This window comes from Pseudorca crassidens, chromosome 6 (assembly GCF_039906515.1).
Source record: "Pseudorca crassidens isolate mPseCra1 chromosome 6, mPseCra1.hap1, whole genome shotgun sequence".
In the NCBI taxonomy this organism is placed as follows: domain Eukaryota; kingdom Metazoa; phylum Chordata; class Mammalia; order Artiodactyla; family Delphinidae; genus Pseudorca; species Pseudorca crassidens.
Genome location: NC_090301.1, coordinates 77,677,798 through 77,698,339, shown reverse-complemented (window position 1 = coordinate 77,698,339; position 20,542 = coordinate 77,677,798). Strand labels below are relative to the sequence as shown.

General features: G+C 39.0%; 1 protein-coding gene across 13 annotated transcripts in view; it reads left to right on the top strand.

Moving 5' to 3' along the window:
* FMNL2 (formin like 2) overlaps window positions 1-20,542 on the top strand; it is a 303,592-nt gene that overhangs the window by 213,536 nt on the left and 69,514 nt on the right. For 11 of the 13 annotated variants that reach the window (XR_010944439.1, XR_010944440.1, XR_010944443.1 and 8 more), the window contains exons 5-6: window positions 786-869; window positions 4,223-4,375. Coding sequence is in view for 7 of the 13 variants with exons in the window: in XM_067741904.1 (XP_067598005.1) it covers window positions 786-869; window positions 4,223-4,375 (237 nt within the window). In the remaining 6 variants the exon portion in view is untranslated. The remainder of the gene's footprint in view (window positions 1-785; window positions 870-4,222; window positions 4,376-20,542) is intronic. The other 2 variants (XR_010944441.1, XR_010944444.1) reach the window with 2 other exon arrangements.

Genomic DNA, 20,542 nt, shown 5'->3' with positions numbered 1-20,542 from the left:
AATCTGTGACATGCGGTAACAGGTGTTTATCCTCAGTACCTGACCACTCTGCTCCATCTTCTAGGTGTTGTTATGAACAAATAAAAACGTGTAAACATTCTCAGTGAACTGCGTTCAGATCCACCATTCAAATGCAAAGTGGTATCATTTTAAAATGAATTTTAAGAAGCATGGTATTTGTCACGCCTTGGCTTTGATGATGGTGTGTGGTGCCTGCGACTTTTTAAAAGGTTTTAACATTAATGGAAAAAATTAAGTAGGTCATTATACCTATTGAATTTCCAGAAGCCCATAAACACTGGTCTCTCATTGGCTAGTTGAGTGTTTTCTACAGCTCAGTGTGCCAAGGAGTTGAATGTGGATTTGGAATCCGGCCTGGATTTCAGTGGTTATGTTGTCATGTCCCTAGTCTGCCTGATTCCCTGTGCAGTCTTGGCTCCTTAAACAAGCAGGCTCCAGATCAATTATGGTGGAAGAAAAGGACAGTTAGCAAGTTCCTGTTTCAGAAAGTTCCTTACAGGTTATCGTCAGTCTCCTAAGCAGTAAAATACAAGGAAGAAACTCGTACACTTTTTGACCCCTCGTCGCTCATGCTGAAATATTATGGTTTTCTTAGTTGCCATATTTAAAAGCTCCTACCTCATGTGTTATACTCTAGGCCTTACTCCATAGTTCCTTTCAGGCGGTGAATGTTTCTGGTGGAAAAAAACAAGTTTTCACTGTGTCCTTTTCATGGTAGAGCATGCGATGAACTTTGCCAATGATTTTTTTTTTTTTTTGAACAGATGGGTCAGAGAGTTTCTGAATGAAGAAAATAAAGGTCTTGATGTTCTAGTAGAATATCTGTCATTTGCACAATACGCAGTAACGTAAGTAAAACTTGGCTTGTTTCCTTTAAAATTTTATGTGGTCACAGAAGTTGCATCTCAGTGGTAAAATTAGGTACCACACTGAGGGGAGACACCCAGAAGCAGATGTGGTAAGGTTTAAGGAGGTTTGTTTATATTCAAGTAACTAAAAGCAAATCTCATAATTGTTGTTAGAAATGCTTTTAAGGCAGAAATAAAACAGGGGAGTAAAACCACCCTTAGAGGAGTGCTTATTTCAAAAAGAAGTGCTTTCTTTAGTGCTCAAGTTATGTATATCCATATGGTAGAATACTCTAGCAATTATTGGAAGAGATATATGATATATTGTTGAGCGAATAAAGCAAAGTACGGAGGAGTGACTCCCTTTTTATTTAAAAAAACAAACAAACTTGTATATGTATATTTGTAGGTGCTAGTAAATACAGAGAAAATGATTGCAGAAGTAGGTACCAAACACAGTGGAAGTGGAGGAAGCGGAGTCAGCAAGAGGTTTTCCCTTTTTAATTTATATGTATTTGTATTGTTTTGACTTCCCTTTCATAGGGGGAAGGGGAAAAAATGGGGCAGAGCAGGAAAAAAATTTTACTTATTTCACCTTTCCTATGTTTATTCATAAAGTTTTCTCATTTGCTAGGCTTCTGGAAAGATTTACAACAGGAATGAAAAGTGTACATTTGAATGAGACGTTCTCTTCTCCACATTTCCTCTTTAATCAAAAACTATTCCAGTGTCCACTGTCACACACACAGATTGAGGAAATAATACTGTATTCTTCTTAAAATTTTTATTTATTTTTTTTGGCTGTGATGGATCTTCATTGTTCCGCATGGACTTCTCATTGCTGTGGCTTCCCTTGCTGTGGAACACGGACTCTAGGCACGCAGGCTTCAGTAGTTGCAGCATGCAGGCTCTAGAGCGCATGGGCTTCAGTAGTTGCGGCACGTGGGCTCTGTAGTTGCGGCGCACGGACTGTAGGGTGCGCAGGCTCAGTAGTTGTGGCTCGTGGGCTCTAGAGCGCAGGCTTAGTAGTTGTAGCGCACGGGCTTAGCTGCTCCGCAGCATGTGGGATCTTCCCGGACCAGGGATCGAACCCATGTCCCCTGCATTGGCAGGCGGATTCTTAACCACTGCGCCACCAGGGAAGTCCCAATACTGTATTTTTAATTTGATTGGAAGACATTTCAGCCTAGGTGGTGTTTTTTTCCTTCTCAACTCTTCTTTTCAAAGCAGGAACTTGTTTTTTATATTGCCCCACTTTAAGATCTAACCAGATGTTATCTTATAATCCTCATCGCTTCCTGGAGAATTTGTGAAGAGAAAACTATAATTATTCCTACCTTATAGCTGCAGAAAGTAAAGTGTTAACTGAAACTGGCCTGATGAGTTTCAGTTTTGATAACTCATATATGATATGGAATATAATAAGAAAACCCAGTAGATAAGTTCTTATCTTCCTTATAATTCTAGTTTTTATAGCATGCTCTTCCAAACGTTGTTCCTTATCTACCTCCATTACATTGAAAACTGCTAATCTCCCTTACAATTTATATTATATGACAAAACAGAATAGGAATATTATCCTGTTGCATATTTTAAAATCTGGAAGAATATTTATTGAGGAATTAAGGAAGGGCTAAGAAACTACAGGAATAATGGGAAAGAATTGCATGCTGTTTGTAATATGTTTGCTGTAATTAACCCTTTACCCCATCACAATAGAACTTGTAAAGCAGCTTTCCCAAATGCACCTACACACGAGACCAATGGGAAAAGGTAGTGCTACTCTGAGGGAATTCTTCTGGTCTGCAGTCCAAGAGCAAAGACAACGAAAGATCAGAGCTCAGAGCTTTTGGTTCCTAATCTTCTACTTTTTTTGGGGGGGTGGGGTGGGCATTAGCTTTACATTCTTTGCTTATTAGTTTTATTTTTGTTTTTCTTACAAAATTAATTACATGAAATTTTATACTTTAATTACATGAAAAATTATATATAGATACATAGTTTATGTACATACTTTCTTGAAACTAAATGGGCTGAAAAAAATTTCTTACTATTCCTCAGCATGTGACAATTTTCTGGCTCATGTAATGTGAAATAACAGACTCATGTGCCTTCCCTAAAACGGGAGCTTTCACCAAGGTGTGTGTTTCTTTTTTCTGCTCAGTGAGAGTCGGAGATGAGCTGAGAGGAGCATAAGGATGCTGAACAACTGAACATATGGGGGCTGCAGAGTGGCTTGGCGGGAGTCGTAATGACATGAGTGACCTTGGGATGCCCCCTAGGTTTACCTTTTCCAGTGTCAATTATAGGCTTCTATTTTTAGTCCTTAAGGATCTGTTAGATTCCTCAATTCCACCCCTTTTCTGTTCACTGCTTCCTGTATCCTAAGGAATGACAGAATTGTTAGACCCATTCAATGACTTTGTGCATCGGTCTCTGTTATCTGGATTACAATTTAATAAATGGAGAGCATAACCTAGTTTACAGATGGTAGTTCTAACCAAATATTTAATTTTGGCAGTCATACTTGTATAAAAAGTCATACTTGCTATTCGCAATATGTGTTGTTGATGTTTTTTTCCCACGATATCCTCCAATATCTTCCAGATGCTATTAATTATAGCTGCATTGTGTTTATTTTCTGTCTGATCAGGTGTTGCTTGATGGAACTATGGGTTGAAACAGTTGATAAAATGTATTTTTGAGAAAGCAGAGCTACTGACTTTGGAAGGGGAAAAATGCATAGAACACAAAGGCCTGTCTGTTTAAAAATTCCTAAAATTATACAAGAATGAGCAATTTAACTAGCCATTTATTCTAACATGGTTAACATGAGTAATAACCTCAAAAAATGTCAGAGAAACAACAGCCCTACTTTAAAGAGCACCACATTGGGAAGAGATTCCAAAATCAAAGCAAATTCATAACTTTGCAAGTAATGTATCACATATGGTTGGAAAAGTACACTTGCCAACACACTAGGAGAAAGTGTTCAGTGAAACTTGATGGAGAGGAATAAATTAGTATAAGCCTAACATATTGACTTGTTAAAGCAAAATGAAGACAGCTCTGAGATCTTTCTTCCCCATCCCACCATAGCTCATTAGTAATCGGTAAGTCAGCAAGCCTTATAATAAGATACGAATAACACATCCCTATTTGTCATTCTGTATTTTCAAAGCTAACGCTCAGTCCATGAAAATTCGTTTGTATTCCATTTTCAGTTTTCTTTGTTTGCAAAAACTAACCCATATTAAGGTGCAGATGTATAGTTGGAAGGAGTGAGTTTTGCACATCCATGTATTTGCGTGAATGTGAATTAAGTCTTTAGTGGCATTTCTCTTTTGTTTTAGTTTTGACTTTGAAAGTGTGGAAAGCACTGTGGAGAGCTCAGTGGACAAATCAAAGCCCTGGAGTCGGTCCATCGAGGACCTGCACAGAGGGAGCAACCTGCCTTCCCCCGTGGGCAACAGTGTATCCCGCTCAGGAAGACATCCTGCACTGCGGTGAGTGCCTTGATTCAGGAAAGAGGCAGATATGTCAGGACAGCTTCTGTTGAGGATCCTGGGCCATGTATTGCTGTATCTTGCCACACAGCACTTGTGTTGTCAGTGATTGCAAATGCAGGTTTCTTCGGGAGTTCATGGAATCATCACTGGGGCAATACTCAGTCACTTTCAATAGCTTTCTGCAAATACCACTCCTTCATTCAGCAGAGAAAAAAAAAATTCTGCTGCCAAATGACACAACAGAGTAGTCTCCATAGGCAGATAAGTTTCTGAAACCAGGAAGATGCTGATATACTGACTTGGACTCTGTTTCCTGGGTAGAGGCAGCACATCGAGATCTGAGGATCTCAAGAACTTGATGCTGTTTAAACCCGACTCCTCTCTTCCCTTCCTCCCGTGATAGCTCAGGTGTGTGTTCTGTGGGATGTGTTCTTAGACATAGGTACAGAATGCTGTAGTGATCATTTTTATTAAGGAGATGCCTTTAAGCAGTGCTCCTTTGCTTGGGTGTGCTCTCCATTGTCAACCTTCTATTTCCTCCTAAGGATTCCTTCTCCTGTCTTTTCTGGCTGAAATACCACCATGCTAAGTAAGGATGGGGGATGAACACCTGGGTGTAATATCACTGAGATTGTTCATTCACTCAGACCTACAATCATTCACTGAAAAATACTTCTGAGCTTCTGTAATTTGCTAGCCACTGTACTCAGAGTTAGTATACATGGGTGGGTAAATCAAAACTCCTGCCCGACAAGACAGAGTTATCATCTAGAGCAAGTTCATAAAGGTTTCTATGTTCCAGGAGTTTAATAAAAATTTTTATTAATAAGCCCCTCATTCCCAAATGTTGCTTACTCTTTGTAGCTTGACAATTTTATCTCGCTTATTTCAGGCTTGATCTGGCAAGTGGACGTTGTTCCTGTCACTATTTAAGATCACCATGGGTGTTGGGTCATTGCAGTAAAGTCCATGTGTCAGGTTGTGATCAGTGAATACGTGGCTTTCAGACCTTTTGTATTTGGTAGCCTTTTTATTACCTCTTGTCCCTTTGACTTGGGTTTTGGTCATGGAAAGTTAAAGTCTTTATCATGAAGTTCAGTTCTGCTCCGGGATTTGATGTTTGAATATGATGCTTCCTATCAAGCATTCAGATTTTCCTTGCTTGGAAATGCCAAAAATATTAACGGCTTTGGAATGATTCAGTAATAATGAAGAACCATGTTTCAGTTCATCTCACAGTATTTGCAATAGGCCAAAGGCTATATAACCTGCTGGTCTGTGTGAACTTTACATGTGGACAGAGGAATATGTGGGCTGATAGAGAAGTTGAAGGAAGGCCAATTGTGCCTGAAGAATTCCCTAATCACCTTGTAACTCGAATGGAAACTCTTGCCATTAGTTTAGCTATAATTATGTGTAAGGAATTTAACTGACAAAGTACGTTTTAACTTGCTTTCTCCTCGTTTCTCAGCTGGAAAGTATCATATATTGGCCAGCTACCATCTTAACCGGAAGTCATTTTTCTGATTAATAACTCATTACACCTATTTTCAAATTACTGAAGACTGTTATTGAGAGTACATTGTTTCTGGTAGAGTGGAAGAGTCGGGAAAATAGGGGAAACATCTCACATCCAAGGAGAGTTATGATCCTGGACCCTGGACAGTACGATATAGGGACATCAATGTCCAGCCTGATTTGCCTCACGGTTGGCTTAAGGTAGATCCTGCTAGAATTCATTTTAAATTGGAAAAAAAAAAAAAAAAAGAAACCCCAAGTATAGAGAGAAAGACACGATGGAAATGCTGTTTTGAGAAACTTGGGAACCGTTGTGACATTTCTGGTTGGCAGGTGTGCTCGAAGATGACCAATTAAGAAATGAGCGTCACATTCTTTTTTGTGTTTAAACAGTTTCAAGCTCAGGAATGGAACATTTGAAATTCCTTTGGCTCTCCGTCATGGGCTCTCAAGAAAACCAATATGGCAGTAACTTTCATGCCACTTGTTGACTTGAAGCTTGGATTTTTGTTTTTGTTTTGAAATGATGTATATCAGTGATATTCCAGCTCTTGTGTGCATGGATTCTAATTCTGTATTTGGTCATTTGATAGCATCTCTGACTTATAAAAACAGCAATCAGAAGTGCAGGTGCACGGTACATGTTGCTTTTCATAGACCCAAAGATTGTTTATGTCTTTTTCTCTTCCTCCTCCTTCTTCTCTCCCCTTTCTTCCTCTGCTGCCTCTACTTTTTGGCTTTCTTTTTGTTGGCCTTCTTTTTCATTCTGCCATCTCATTTCTGATCGTCTTGTCCTCCTGTCTCCTCTTCCTCCGGTTCCATTCATCTCTTGCATCACCGCCAGATTGGTTTCTCTGCCTGAGTATCTTCATTTCAAATGCCACCAGAGCTGCTTCTCTCCCTGTTGCCTCTGGAGTCGCTTCAGTTTACACACTGATGTTGAGGCTTCAAACTGGAAAATCTCATAAGTCATGGGTGAAAATGTCGCCCAAGAGAGCTTATAGTGCATGGCGACAGAGTGTGGCAGCTGCTCTCCGTGTTATAATATGATAACTGCATGGCTCATGCCATCACTCTACTGGGGTAGAGCCCAGTGCCTTTTAAACTTTGATACACTCTGTTATCATATTATGATTTTTCCTTTTAAGAATTTGAACCTTTAGGCTATATTGCAGTTTAAATATTATTACAGTTCTTTTTTTTGACGGATAAAAGGATACTAAGTCACGTTCGGTAGAGATGATTTATTCTGGTAGCTTTTTTTGATTAGAATATATTTTCTGTATCCAAATACAGATTTTAGTTCCCTCATCTCTATCTCCAGATAATAATGTAGATTCAGTAATCTTACCCTGTATCACTTAGCAAAAGGGTTGGTTAAACTTGGAGGAAGAAATGAGATGTGAAGAAATTTAAAACACTTTATAGGGACTTCCCTGGTGGCGCAGTGGTTGAGAATTCCCCTGCCAATGCAGGGGATGCGGGTTTGGGCCCTGGTCCAGGAAGATCCCATATGCCGCGGAGCAACCAAGCCGTGTGCCACAACTGCTGAGCCTGCACTCTAGAGCCCACGAGCCACAAATACTGAGCCTGCATGCCACAGCTACTGAAGCCCACATGCCTGGAACCTCTGCTCCGCAACAAGAGAAGCCACCGCAATGAGAAGCCCGTGCACCGCAATGAAGAGTGGCCCCGACTCTCCGCAGCTGGAGAAGGCCTGCACGCAGCAATGAAAGACCCAGTGCAGCCAAAAATAAAAATAAATAAATACATTAAAAAAAGCATACAATTTATAAATGGGGCTTGATTAAAGAAAAGGAAAAACGCTCTGTTTTTAAACAAAATTCGAATGATGCACACTCTCCTCTTCATATTTAGACTTTATTTTTTAGCTATTTAAAGTAGATGATTAAGTATTTTATGACATGACACTCACCTGGAGTTGTATCAACTATTAGATTCTGTATTATCATAAATTTGTCAGGTTGGCAGTTGTAAAAAATGTTTGTTGATGCAGTAGAAACCTGGATTGTGCTGTTTCATAAGCTTAGAGTCTGGTGTACCTTCAGTTAAGATAGATTTCTGTTAACGTGGCTACAGATCTAGCTAAATTAAATGATGCTGTATATGCATATATGTGCACACTAGATTTCTGAAGACACGGGTTGCATTAATTCAGATGCAAGAGAAAGTAATTTTTATTTTTTAAGAATGTCATGGTTAATGCTATTAGGCTTAAGTAAGCAGTGCCATAGATAATAAATCAGTGTTCCAAATTTTAAAGGAAAAGGGCGGAGCACTAAAAGCCTGGAGGAAGGGATCAGATATAAACTGGGACTTTGGGTGATGGCCAGAGTTGCTCCTCAGGGTGAGGAAAGGCTGCTCCAGGTAGAGGTAAAGTGAATGAGCATACGATGAGCAAAACCTTACATCAAAGATCAGACATGTTTGGGAAAGAGGGGAGAACCTGTCATTTCTGGTACAGAGAGGTGGAGGGCTGTCTAATGGAGAGATTGGGTCATAGACATACCAAGCTGGGTAGACCTTGTATGCCGTCCGAACTGATCTTCCCACTGTGGTGAGGAAACCAAGATCTACGTTTCCTTTAATATATTAACTCTTACTTATATTTCTTTCTAAGATTTCCTAGAACAAATTTCATTGCTTTTCCTGAAATTATCTTAATGGAATGGCATCTCTTGAATAGTCATCATCTACTATTTAGCACTTATATACTTAGTGGGTTTACATGAAGAGTTCAAGTTTACATCCTTGTTTACACATTTTAATGCAGTAATCCCATTCTTGGCAATGTTTTTCATAGGAGTAATTTTTAAAAATTATTTTAAAATGGGCACAAAGATATTGGTAGCATTGATATAATTTTTATTGGGGAAAAAAGCTTTTGCTGAGTGTCCACTGTGTACCAGGCACTGTCCTAAGAGCCTTCTGTGATTATTCACTGCTGACAATGGCTCTATGAGATAGATAGCTGTTACTATTACTATCTCTACGAGGAAACCGAGGCCTCTAGTGGTTAAGCCACTTGCCTGGGATCAAACAGTGAGTGAAGGAGGTAGGATTTGAAGTGAGGTGCCCTGACTCAAACTGTCACACCATGTGATCCTGCCTGTATATTCAGAGGATGATTTTTTCCCCCATAAATATTATTGTTTTAATATCAGCGTATCCACATGGAGTTATGTTAAGTTGTACCGTGCAGGAGAGGATTTGCTAATCCTTCCCAGGAGATGTGCCTTTTTCTACTTTATCCAAAGGTGCCAAATGCTCTAGTGGAGACCATGATCAATGTGTTGGAATATTTATAATTATTAGAAGATAAGGTCATATAGAAACATGAAGAATGTTTCCTAAATGAATGACAAGAGTAAGATGGAAAGTTCTCTGTTAATATAGTTTTATTTTCACGTATTTGCAATGGGAAGGCACTGAAAGGAAAGTTTATTAAATGAAGATAGTGACTTTTTACGGAAGGGGAGATTATGAATAAACTTTTTTCTTTTCAGGTTTTTGTTCAACTCTTTTTGTTGATGAGGCACTTGAGGCCCAGCTTGAAGACCTTGTTCTCTAAGACCTAAGGAATTAGGTGCTGCAGACCTATTTCCATGTCTGGCCCATATGGCTCATTGGCCTTCACTGCAATAGATACTTCTGTTCAAAGCAGTTTTCTTGATCTCTTTGTAACAGTGATCCTATTTAAACATATGGAAACACCAGCTCTGTACCAGTTTGCTTATAAAGTAAGTGGTATCTTGAAAGAGTTGAGTTCTTTTAAGTTCTTACAAGTTTTTATTTCAGCAGGAGCATTTTACCTTGAGTTTTAATTGTTGGGGGTAGAAGATCACCTAACCTCTTAACTTAAACTGTTATAATATCACATTAAATATATCTTCGGGGGCTTCCCTGGTGGCGCAGTGGTTGAGAGTCCGCCTGCCGATGCAGGCGACACGGGTTCGTGCCCCAGTCCAGAAAGATCCCACATGCCGCAGAGCGGCTGGGCCCGTGAGCCATGGCCACTGAGCCTGCATGTCCGGAGCCTGTGCTCTGCAACGGGAGAGGCCACAACAGTGAGATGCCCGCGAGCCGCCAAAAAAAAAAAAAAAAAAAAAAAAATCTTCGAATTCTATAGTTAGAAGCCAAAGCACTTTCTATGTTGATTCCCAACAAGGAGGTTGAACTCAATTTTGTTCATTTTCCAGCTTCTATAAATTAAGAATGTAATTTCTGAAACAATCATTATTCTCTTTTCTCTTCCTTCTTCTCCCCCCAAATTCTATAAAATCAACTCAGACCTTTTACAGTTGTCATGACTGAGAGTTGTAATCTGTATTCTATTCTACGTTTATTCAGTTTCCTTAACTTTGTTTATTCTAATATTTCCCTATGGAAGGATCTTGAAGAATTTACCCTAGCTGCCAATTTAAAGGGGAAACTCTACAAAGAAAAATATATTTAAACAGTTATTTTCAAGGCTTGAATTCTCTCTCTTCACCAGATGAGATGGCAGGTGCTGATTAAAATTTTCATTAACACTTACTTTAGAAGGAGAGAAAATACTACAAAGAAGTGGAAGAAAAAAGAACAATGAGATGATCATTATAGCCAACACCTGAGTTTTATTTCTGAGGAAGGAGAACTGTTGAAGACATTCCTTAACCTGCTAGACTGTTGACCTGAAGATCAAAGGTCGCAGAAAATGCAGTACCCAGTACCCATCTATAAAATAAAGACTTTCTAAAGTCCCAGACTTTCCAAAAATAATCTGTAACTACAAATTGTCACTTTGCCTTTTCAGCACATTTGTAAGCAGAAACAAGTCGAAAGTGTTAGGTTGTTGTGTTTCAGATTTGTGCATTTCTTTTTTATTTTGTGTTGTAAACAGAGAAAATTGTACTTGGGTTAAGAGTGTACATTCCACATTCTCAGCTTGGAACTTATATTAAGGGCCTTGCTTATGAAAATGGTGACAGCTTTAATTGTAGCTTGTGGGTGCACCATACCGGCAGATTTGCCAGACATTTCCCACTGTGAGAAAGACTGATTCACTTGTTCCACCTCTTTATTGGGTCTTTTCTCTGATAGAAAACTGACTAGAAGAGGCTATGTGGAAATGGAAAAACAAGTCACCTGGCCAGGGCATTGTTGGGTTCTGTCTCACAGATTCTCAGATCAGATCTAGGACCTGCCTCATAGGTTGTGAGATTAAATTAACAATTCCTATAAAGAACCTGGTGCAACAGTGAGTAGTCAGTAAATAACTACATAGAATTGAGGAAAATACTAAAGATGACTCAGCAAATTCCTACAGGCGTGGTCTAGTGTCTTCATCTGCAAGATTTATTGCATACTTAATATGTGAAGGGTGCTTTGTCAAGTGCTGAGGATACAGAAGGATACATGGAATAATATGTTTGTACATGATTCATGACTGATAAAAGAATTTTTCATACTTACATCATTATATCATCATGAAATCTTGGGGAGGTGTTCAAGAGTTATTAGCCCCATTTTACAGATGAGGAGGCTCAGAGAAGTTATCCATAGGTAGTAAGTGATAGAGCCAGGATTTATAATCAAAGTCTTCTGACTTCTTTCCACTTTGTCAGTGTCTTTATATATGATTTGATTGAGAAGCGTGTGTGTTCACGCACATACGCACTAACACGTGTTAAGTATCACTTGTGTATAACCAGAACTAATGATATGGAACCTTAGAGGCTAGAGTGAACAGTCAAACCTAGGGAAGAGTCGTGACTTGGTCTGCATGTGAAACAACATGAGGAAGGCTGGGAGGAGTGGGTAGGAGAGGGGAGAGGAAGGGAGAGTGGTATGAGCAGTGGGTCAGTGGTGAGACTGCGTGGTTTGTTTAGGAAACAGTGAATAGATGAGTCTGGCTGGAAGTAGCATAGAGCCAGTTTATGTACTGCATTGAAGGCCAGGCAGTGGAATTGTCATTTTAGCTCATCGACAATATTTTATTGAAGATTTACGAAAAGAAGGGCCAAATTTGGATGAACATAGAAATATTTCTTTTGAAAAGTCACAGGAGTTAGATGGTTTCCTTGGACACTTCTCACCTAGGGTCATATCCTGATTAATTAGCCACTCCATAGCAAATGCCTTTGACAAAAGGAATATAATTGAAAATCAGAAAATTCAGACTATTGACCCTCCATTCATGTGATGGAGTCTGTTGATTCACTGATTCCATTCAAAAAGCATGTAATGAGACCTTTTGACTTACAGGTTGTGTTCTAGCTATCACCTGGTCCTCTAACAGGAAATACAGATCAACAGAAAATTTCAGTAACTGATTTAAAAGAAAAAAGGTTCATAAGGAGTTTTGTGTACTCACCCCCCCATGTCTCTGTTTCTGTCTTTGTCTCTCTGTTTCCCCTCCTCCTTCACCCCCACTTTGAACTATCTGGGTTCTACTCTTTCAGCTCTGTTTCTTTTGGCTGTAGAGACAGAAAAGTGCTTGGCTCATTTTTTTTTTTTTTTTTTTTAGCATCAAGTATTTTATGAGTTTAATTGATAGAAAAAATATGCCCAGGTGATGTCATGTCTGAACGGTAAGGGAGAGGAAACCTAAAACCCCAAATCTTGGTAAAGTTCTATTAGCCAGACCTTGGAACCATAAAAGACTATTACAGTTATGCCAAACGATGTGACATACTTAATTGGCGTTGCATTCTGTTGGGCCGAACCCTTACATTAGCTTCCAGGGGAGTTCTAATTTATCTATTTATAGGTAGATATTAGTTTAATTTCTGAATAGTTAGACCTTTGAAGACACTTTTGGTAAGAGGCAAAAATATATACCTTGTCTTTTTCCTGTTGCCATTTGGACCTAGATATTACAAATCCCACAAATGTTGGCATGGAGACTCCACAGAATATTTTTGAAAACCTTTTTGCTGGACTCTGGGAAAACCTGGTTAGGTCAGTTCAGGAAACATTCCTTTCAAGGTTCTGCAGTAACATACTGTCCTTGGATAATACAGGCTCAGAGGGAGAGGCAGACATATAGAAAACTCACATATAAGAATATGTCTAGAAATAAGCATATGTTGTGAAGATAATAGATGGGTGATCAGACTTTTTTTAAGGCATCACTGGGTGATCAGTGGCTTCCGTTTGGTGTTGACTAAGAGCTTGGTGCTTTGCAGATGTAGATCTCTAAACAAATCCAGGATTTGATCACATCTAGCTTTTCGTCAGGAGTAGGTCTTTCTCCTGTACATCCAGAATTATCATAGACATGTTAGTTATCATTCATTCTTATGTTATCACCCATTGTTATTTTTTTTAAGCATACTGCTTTTATTTTTTATTATTTTGTTGTGGTAAGAACCCTTACCATGAGATCTACCCTCTTCACAATTTTTAAGTGTATAACACATTGTTGTCGACTATAGGCAAGATGTTATACAGCAGATCTCTAGAACTTACTTACCTTGCATAACTGAAACTTTATACCTTTAACTCCCCACTTTTCCCTCTCTTAAGCCCCTGGCAACCACCATTCTACTCTCTGCTTCAGTGAGGTTGACTATTTCAGATATCTCATATAAATACAATCATGCAGCATTTGTCCTTCTGTGATTGGCTTATTTCACATAGAGTAATGTCCTCAAGGTTCAGCTGTGTTATTACATATTGCAGGATTTCCTTTAATTGAAGGCTGAATAATATTCCAGTGTATGTTTTTACCACAGTTTCTTTTTCTTTTTGTAACTTTAAATTTTGATATCATTGAAAACTTTAAAAAAAAGCAACAATAGTACAATGATCCCCCTTATGCTCTTTACACAGATTCAACAATTGTTTTAACATTTTGTACCTTAATTTACTCTACCATTTGCACATTTGCTTTGTAAACATACACACCTTTTAACCATTTGAGAATAAGTTACAGAATCATGCCCTTTTATACCTAATTATTTTAGTGTAGGTACCCTAAGAACAAATATACCTACACTAAAATTATTATTTTAGTTACAATTTTAGTTATAACATGCTCTTAAATAACCATGGTATAATTATTAAAATCAGAACTTTTACATATTGACACAATTTTTAGTTCAGTTTCTTTAGTTTCATCAATTATCCCAGTCTGTTTCATAACATTTTTTTCAAATTCTGTCCAGAATCTAACACAAGGATCATTTATTGTGCTTAGTTGTGTCTGTGTAGCGTCCTTTAACTTGGAACAGTTCCTTACCCTTTCTTAGTTCCCCGACCAGGGACTGAACCCGGGCCATGGCAGTGAAAGCGCTGAGTCCTAACCACTGGACCACCAGGGAATTGGCAACCCTTTCTTTTTCATGACTTTAATATTGTGTGTGTATGTGAATATGTAAGTTAGTTTAATTTTTTATTGAGATATAATTGTTGTATAACATCGTGTAAGTTTAAGTTGTACAGTGTGTTGATTTGATATATTTGTACATTGCAATGATTACTACCATAGCATCAGCTAAAACTCCTATCACACCACATCATTGCTATTTTTTTAAACCATATTTTATCTATATTTATCCATTCATCTGTTGATGGACATTATGTTGTTTGTACATCTTGACTTTTGTGAATAATGCTACAAGGAATAGGTGAGTGCAGATACCTCTTTAAGATTCTGGTCTCAGTTCTTTTAGATAAATACCCAGAAGTGGGATTGCTGGATCATTACATATAGAAGTTCTGCTTTTGTTTGAGGAACCTCCATACTGTTTTCCATAGTGGTTGTACAACTTGCACTCCCACCAGCAGTGTGCATGAGTTCTAATTTATACGCATTCTTGTTGACACTTGTTTTTCTTGTCTTTTTTGATAATGGCCATCTGAGAGGTGTGAGGTGCTGCCTCATTGTGGTTTTGATTTGCATTTCCCTGATGATTAGTGAGCATTTTTAATATACCTGTTGGCCATTTGTATGTATTCTCTGGAGAAATGTCTGTTCAAGTCCTTTGCCATTCTTTAATTAGATGATTTTTGTTTGTTTCTGCTATTGATTTGTGGGAGTTTCTTGTACATTCTGGATATTAAGCCCTTATCAGGTATTTGGTTTGCAAATATCTTCTCCCATTCCACAGGTTACCTTCTCATTCTGTCTCCTTTACTGTGCAGAAGCTTTTTCATTTTGTGTAGTCCCACTTGTCTGTTACATTCCTAAACCTAAGGAACTAGTTCAGAGTTACTATAGCTTTCTTTTAGATTCTCTTACAATGAATGGTGGTTTAAGCATAGCAAAACATGGCTCTAACCAGAACTCCAATGAACATTGTATGTAATTCAGGCTATGAATAGGTACCTGGCAAGAGAAGTTCCTGTGTATTTAATCTGTGGTCAAGCAGATCCAAGAGAGCTACTTCCCCAGGTTTCCTTTGCAGACCTCTATTCTTTTTGCCTTCTGGAGTCCAAAATTCAGGTTTTACTTGCCTTGATATTTCTTAGAAGAAGTCAACTGGTTGATCTCACGAAACAGTCATTCTGACAGGTTTTCAAACAGAGATAATTTTTTTTTCTGCATAGCACCTGCTGCCAGTGCTGTGCAGGTCGAGGTGCTCACTACAGGCTCCTGGGCAGATAGCGCAGTTGTCACTGTAGTACTAAACAGGACACATTGTATAGGTTTCTTAAAAGATATTTGCAACAATTGCTTAGTTTTTTGTGCCTCTTACTCCTACTAGCATTGACTATAACTTCATTTATTATTATTTCATGTAACTTATAACCCCTGGTGCATAAAATTAATACAAGTGGTTAGAGTCATTTCTCTGGTTTTGATCTGAAGTCAGTGTTGGCATCTGTTTGTTTCCACATTCATAGAACTTGGTGAATTCTGCCTGGCATCTCTTCCAAGATAATGTCTTGTCTTTGAATTATAAGGGCAAGGTTTAGTTTTCATTCAGTAACAAGATAGCAGGCAGTTCTCACAGTCGATGGAGAAGAGGGCCTGAGAAATTTGGTGGTGTTTCTGTCAAAATGACCTCTCAAAAAACAGGATTTCCTTACAACCCTTGAGACCTCAGAAAGACAGCCCTAAATATCCCTTCCCCATTCCCTTTCCTACAAATGGCAGGAGCGCCAAAAATTAGACTCAGGGCTGTTTTCTGCCTCTGGGAAACCCCTCTTTTGTGTCCACGGATCCAGAGCCTCAGAACTCTGCTTGCCTGTCTGGCGGAGGAAAGGTTCTCGGACAGAATTTAGTGCCCCCATCCCGTGGTCCAGGCGTTGGGCCACAACCTCTCTGTAAATATGTCATTCCCTGTTTATCCATTTGGAATCTGAGGTAGTTCTCTGATCCTGATGTCTTGGGGAACCTCCCCCCACTACCAGAGAAACATAATTGTTGCAGCACCTTGTTTGACTGTTCCCTTTAACTTGAAGGAATTGTTCCGTGTATTCAGAATGAGTACGTTACTCAGGATCTCTAAGTGTCTGTTACGGAATGTCACTGAAAATGGTGGAGTACAGGATCCATCAAAGCAGTGAGAAAACTGGCAAAACATGCCAGAATCAACTTTTTCAGAACTCTAGAGATTAAAGTCTTGTAACAATCTGGGGCGCATCTATTTAGGAAAAACAACTGAATCTCAGAACAGCTGGCGTTGTGAGATTTTAGCTTGTGCTGTTTTTCCTCTCCAGATCCACAGTCGCCTCAAAAACCAATAGTTCCATAATCACAGTGCAAACCATCAGTGTGGTAGGCAGTGGAGAGGGGGCAGAATGGACTTAAAGGTCTTTCTAAGCCCCTGTTCTTCCTGCTTCTACATTAAGCTATGATGTACCCTGAGATTTGAGAACTGCTAGTGAAGAAGCCAATTTCAAGTCTTAGCTGAGGGAACATACCCCATTAACTGCTGACGACATCTAGGATCACTTAAGACATACTAGATAGGGCAGGACTAGAGCTTATCTGCCTCAGTCATCCGTAGGAGACCACAGGGCAACTATTGCTGCCTCCCACTGGGGCCTTTTGAATGTATCACAGTGAACTGGGGGCAGTCTCCACCTGTCCTGTTGGCTCTGTTTTAGTTGTTTCCAAATAACTTCAGGAAGAAACCATCATAGTACTTGATTTCACTGTATGTAATTCTGTAATGGGACACACGCCAACGGTATTCATTTTCCACAGAAGCACCCATATCTTCTGCTGAGTCACTGATGTAATCCCTGTGAAGCTCAGGTCTTTGTGGAAAGTTGATTCAAATAGCCAAAGCGGGATGATCAGTGCTTGTGAAAGGTGAAGGTAGCTTAGCCTACAGGGCTGTGACATAGAACTGGAGGCGGCCTTATCTACCCTTTTAAAGATAATGCACTGCATCATATGTACTTGTGTTAACATGACCATGCAGCAGCACCTTGTACACACAGTGTTTGGCTGTGATGACACATCTCATCTGAGCTGTTCGCATTTTTGATTGGTGATGGATCATTGCTGTGAAATTCCAGCCCTGCCTGAGTGAGTCAGTGTGACTCATACATTTGGTAGAGATTTGTGGCACTAATCAGTTGACCTCATCTGTTTTCTCTGGAAACTGTTTATCATTGTATTCAGGTCAATTGGCATCCAGGTGGATGTGTGCAGCATCAGGGAATAGGATTTTAAAAACTTAGCTGTTCTGATGATACTTGGTTCTTTTGCTGCCTGTGTTGTGGTGGAATTGGGGCTCTTCAGAGAAACCCTCAGCTTGGCTTTCCACTTAAGGACCAGCTCTCTACTTAAGAGGCCTTTAGGAAACATTCTTCTGTGGGGTAACCAAAGTGGGAAAAGCATTATCATCATACGATCTAGTTAGCTTTCTGTCTTTAGATGGATGTAAACCTAGACCACCTGTAAGGGTTTGTATTTTGTGCAACTTTTTTTCTTTATTTGGAAAGTAATATACATTAATTGTAGAAAATTTTCAATATAGATAAAAATAATGAATGGAAGTGTCTTATAACTCCACTGTTCAAAGACTCATGAGATGGTGTGTTTTAAATCTGCATTAGTAATATTTCATGTTCAATTATGTTCATTGTATGTCACATTTCTGAAACTTATCCCACAATTTTGTCCATTCCTTTTATACTTACTTCTTGAATTAGAGCCTCATTTTAAAACAACTTTCATATGCCTAAAGACAGTTACTAAGAGTAGGTCTGTCTTATTAACTCAGTCAAATATGGCTTGATTGAGAAAAGGTTATATGAGGATTTTAAGTATCTTGCTTTGCAAAAAAGTGTTCTCGTTTGAGGTGTGACTGTTATCGCTCCACCATATTGTGCTGTGCAGGTATGTGTACTATTACTGAATTCATTTTACACGTTAGAATGTGCATGCAGCAGAAGGGGTGGGCTGGTGTGGACAGAGAACATCTTAACACAGGGGCTATCGATATAACCTCTTGCTTCCTAAACTAGATGGTGGCAGAAGGAACATCTTAATCTTTCATTTTCCCTTAGCACTTAATAAAGTTTAGCATGAACAGTAGATGCTTGGTAAAATCAACTTTGGACCTTAAACACTAGGTTTGGTTTGATTTCCTGTGGTTGGTAGAGAGCACCAGAGCCCAGTTCTTATAGATTGCTTACCTCGTCCAGGTGTCCTTGTGGAAAGTGGATATGTAGTAAATTGTTAGTCCTAATTCTGTTAGTCAAGTTGGGGGATCTAGTAAAACTAGCGCCATGGGGATGTGTTCTTTGGATAGTATCAACATTGTGCATTGGAGCTGAATTTAAAACATGTTCAAAAAGAAAAAAGGTAATAAATTACTCAGATGACAACTAAAGCAAATAAACCAAATATTTAATTACATAAATTGTCAAATTCCACAAAATGTTCATGCTGAAGAGTAGATTAATATACATGCTAACCCATGACACAGTCCCTAAAATTTAGCCTTAGAGGTTTAAGGAGATCCTCAGTTAAGGTGTTTGCAAATACTTTGTGTTTGCCAAAGAGTTGTGAATTAATTAGGAGTGCATTTTCTTAATTGGGGAAAAATTTTTAGATGAGAATTCCAAAATATAGAGCAAAATTTCCTATTAAGTTAAAAATCAGGGCTTCCCTGGTGGCGCAGTGGTTGAGGGTCCGCCTGCCGATGCAGGGGACACGGGTTCGTGCCCCGGTCCGGGAAGATCCCACATGCTGCAGAGCGGCTGGGCACGTGAGCCATGGCCGCTGAGCCTGCGCGTCTGGAGCCTGTGCTCCGCAATGGGAGAGGCCACAACAGTAAGAGGCCGCGTACCGCAGAAAAACAAAACAAACAAACAAAACTGTAATGCTATGATTTTAAATACAAGTTCAAATGTTGCCTTTAATGCTCACTGTATTTTTGTATAAAAAATATTGTATTTTGTATATTGTATTCTCCAAAAATTAGAGGAAGATTAATCTTATATTAAATATCGTTCACTTTAGAAAAAAGCTTAGCTCTGTTGCTTTTAAGTATAGAGTATCATTAATAAATAAAATACACATTTTTATTTATTGTTATCTTATGTATTGTGTACTTTCTAAACTCCTTTAATATTGATAAGTATGCATGTGCTTTTTCATATTAAATGCATTTCAAATATTGATCCAGAAAATTGATTTGAGATTAACCACCTATTAAAACAAATACAAGCCTTTTGTGTTACTATTTAGTAAGTAGGATATTAGAATCAATTTTTAGTGGTTTCTGCAAATAATGTTAGTAATGACAAAGAAATTTTGTCTTCTTAGGAAGAGTCTTATTTCAATATAGCTGAAGTTGTGGGTTAATAAGTAAAAGGAAGGAACTGCTATGTTACTTTACACTTCTTAGGAAGCATCATTAAATGTGTACATTTGGTCTACTTGCTGGAATCATTAAATTTTATTTGGAAGTGATGCAGAAGTATGTGCCTGTGTGATGACCTGTCCCATCTTCTTTAAAGAATAATTTGCTTTGGCCAGTCCATCTTCTGCAGTTACTGCTGCACATAAATATAATTTAGCAAAGGATGATTGGTTCCCTTGATAATACCTTTTCTTTTTTCAAGCTTAATCTTAGATGACTTTGTTTTATGCTAGCAGCCATTGCTTTGTTAGAAATGAGAACTATCTAATCAGCTGTTATATAGCCAACACGTGATTCCACTAAAGAAATACAAACCTGAGGTTAAATTAAGAAGGGTGGAGGAAGGGAGAGACCTTTGGGTGTAGATTAAGCAGACCAGGGATTCTTGGGTCAGGCAGGTCATGTAGTTGTTTGAAGGGGCACTGGTCCCTGTGAGACTTCTGTCTGGTGTGTTAGCCATCATGCTCAGGCTAGGGTTATGGCAGAGTGACATCTTTTTTTTTTTTTTGCGGTATGCGGGCCTCTCACTGTCGTGGCCGCTCCCATTGCGGAGCACAGGCTTCGGACGCGCAGCCTCAGCGGCCATGGCTCACGGGCCTAGCCACTCCGTGGCATGTGGGATCTTCCCGGACCGGGGCACGAACCCGTGTCCCCTGCATCGGCAGGCGGACTCTCAACCACTGCGCCACCAGGGAAGCCCCAGAGTGACATCTTTTAAAGTTGTATTTTAGATGTTGAAACTGGGCTTGTAACATTCAAATCTGCATGTGTTTCCTTAACTGTGTTTTGCACTCAAAACTGGATTAGGCCG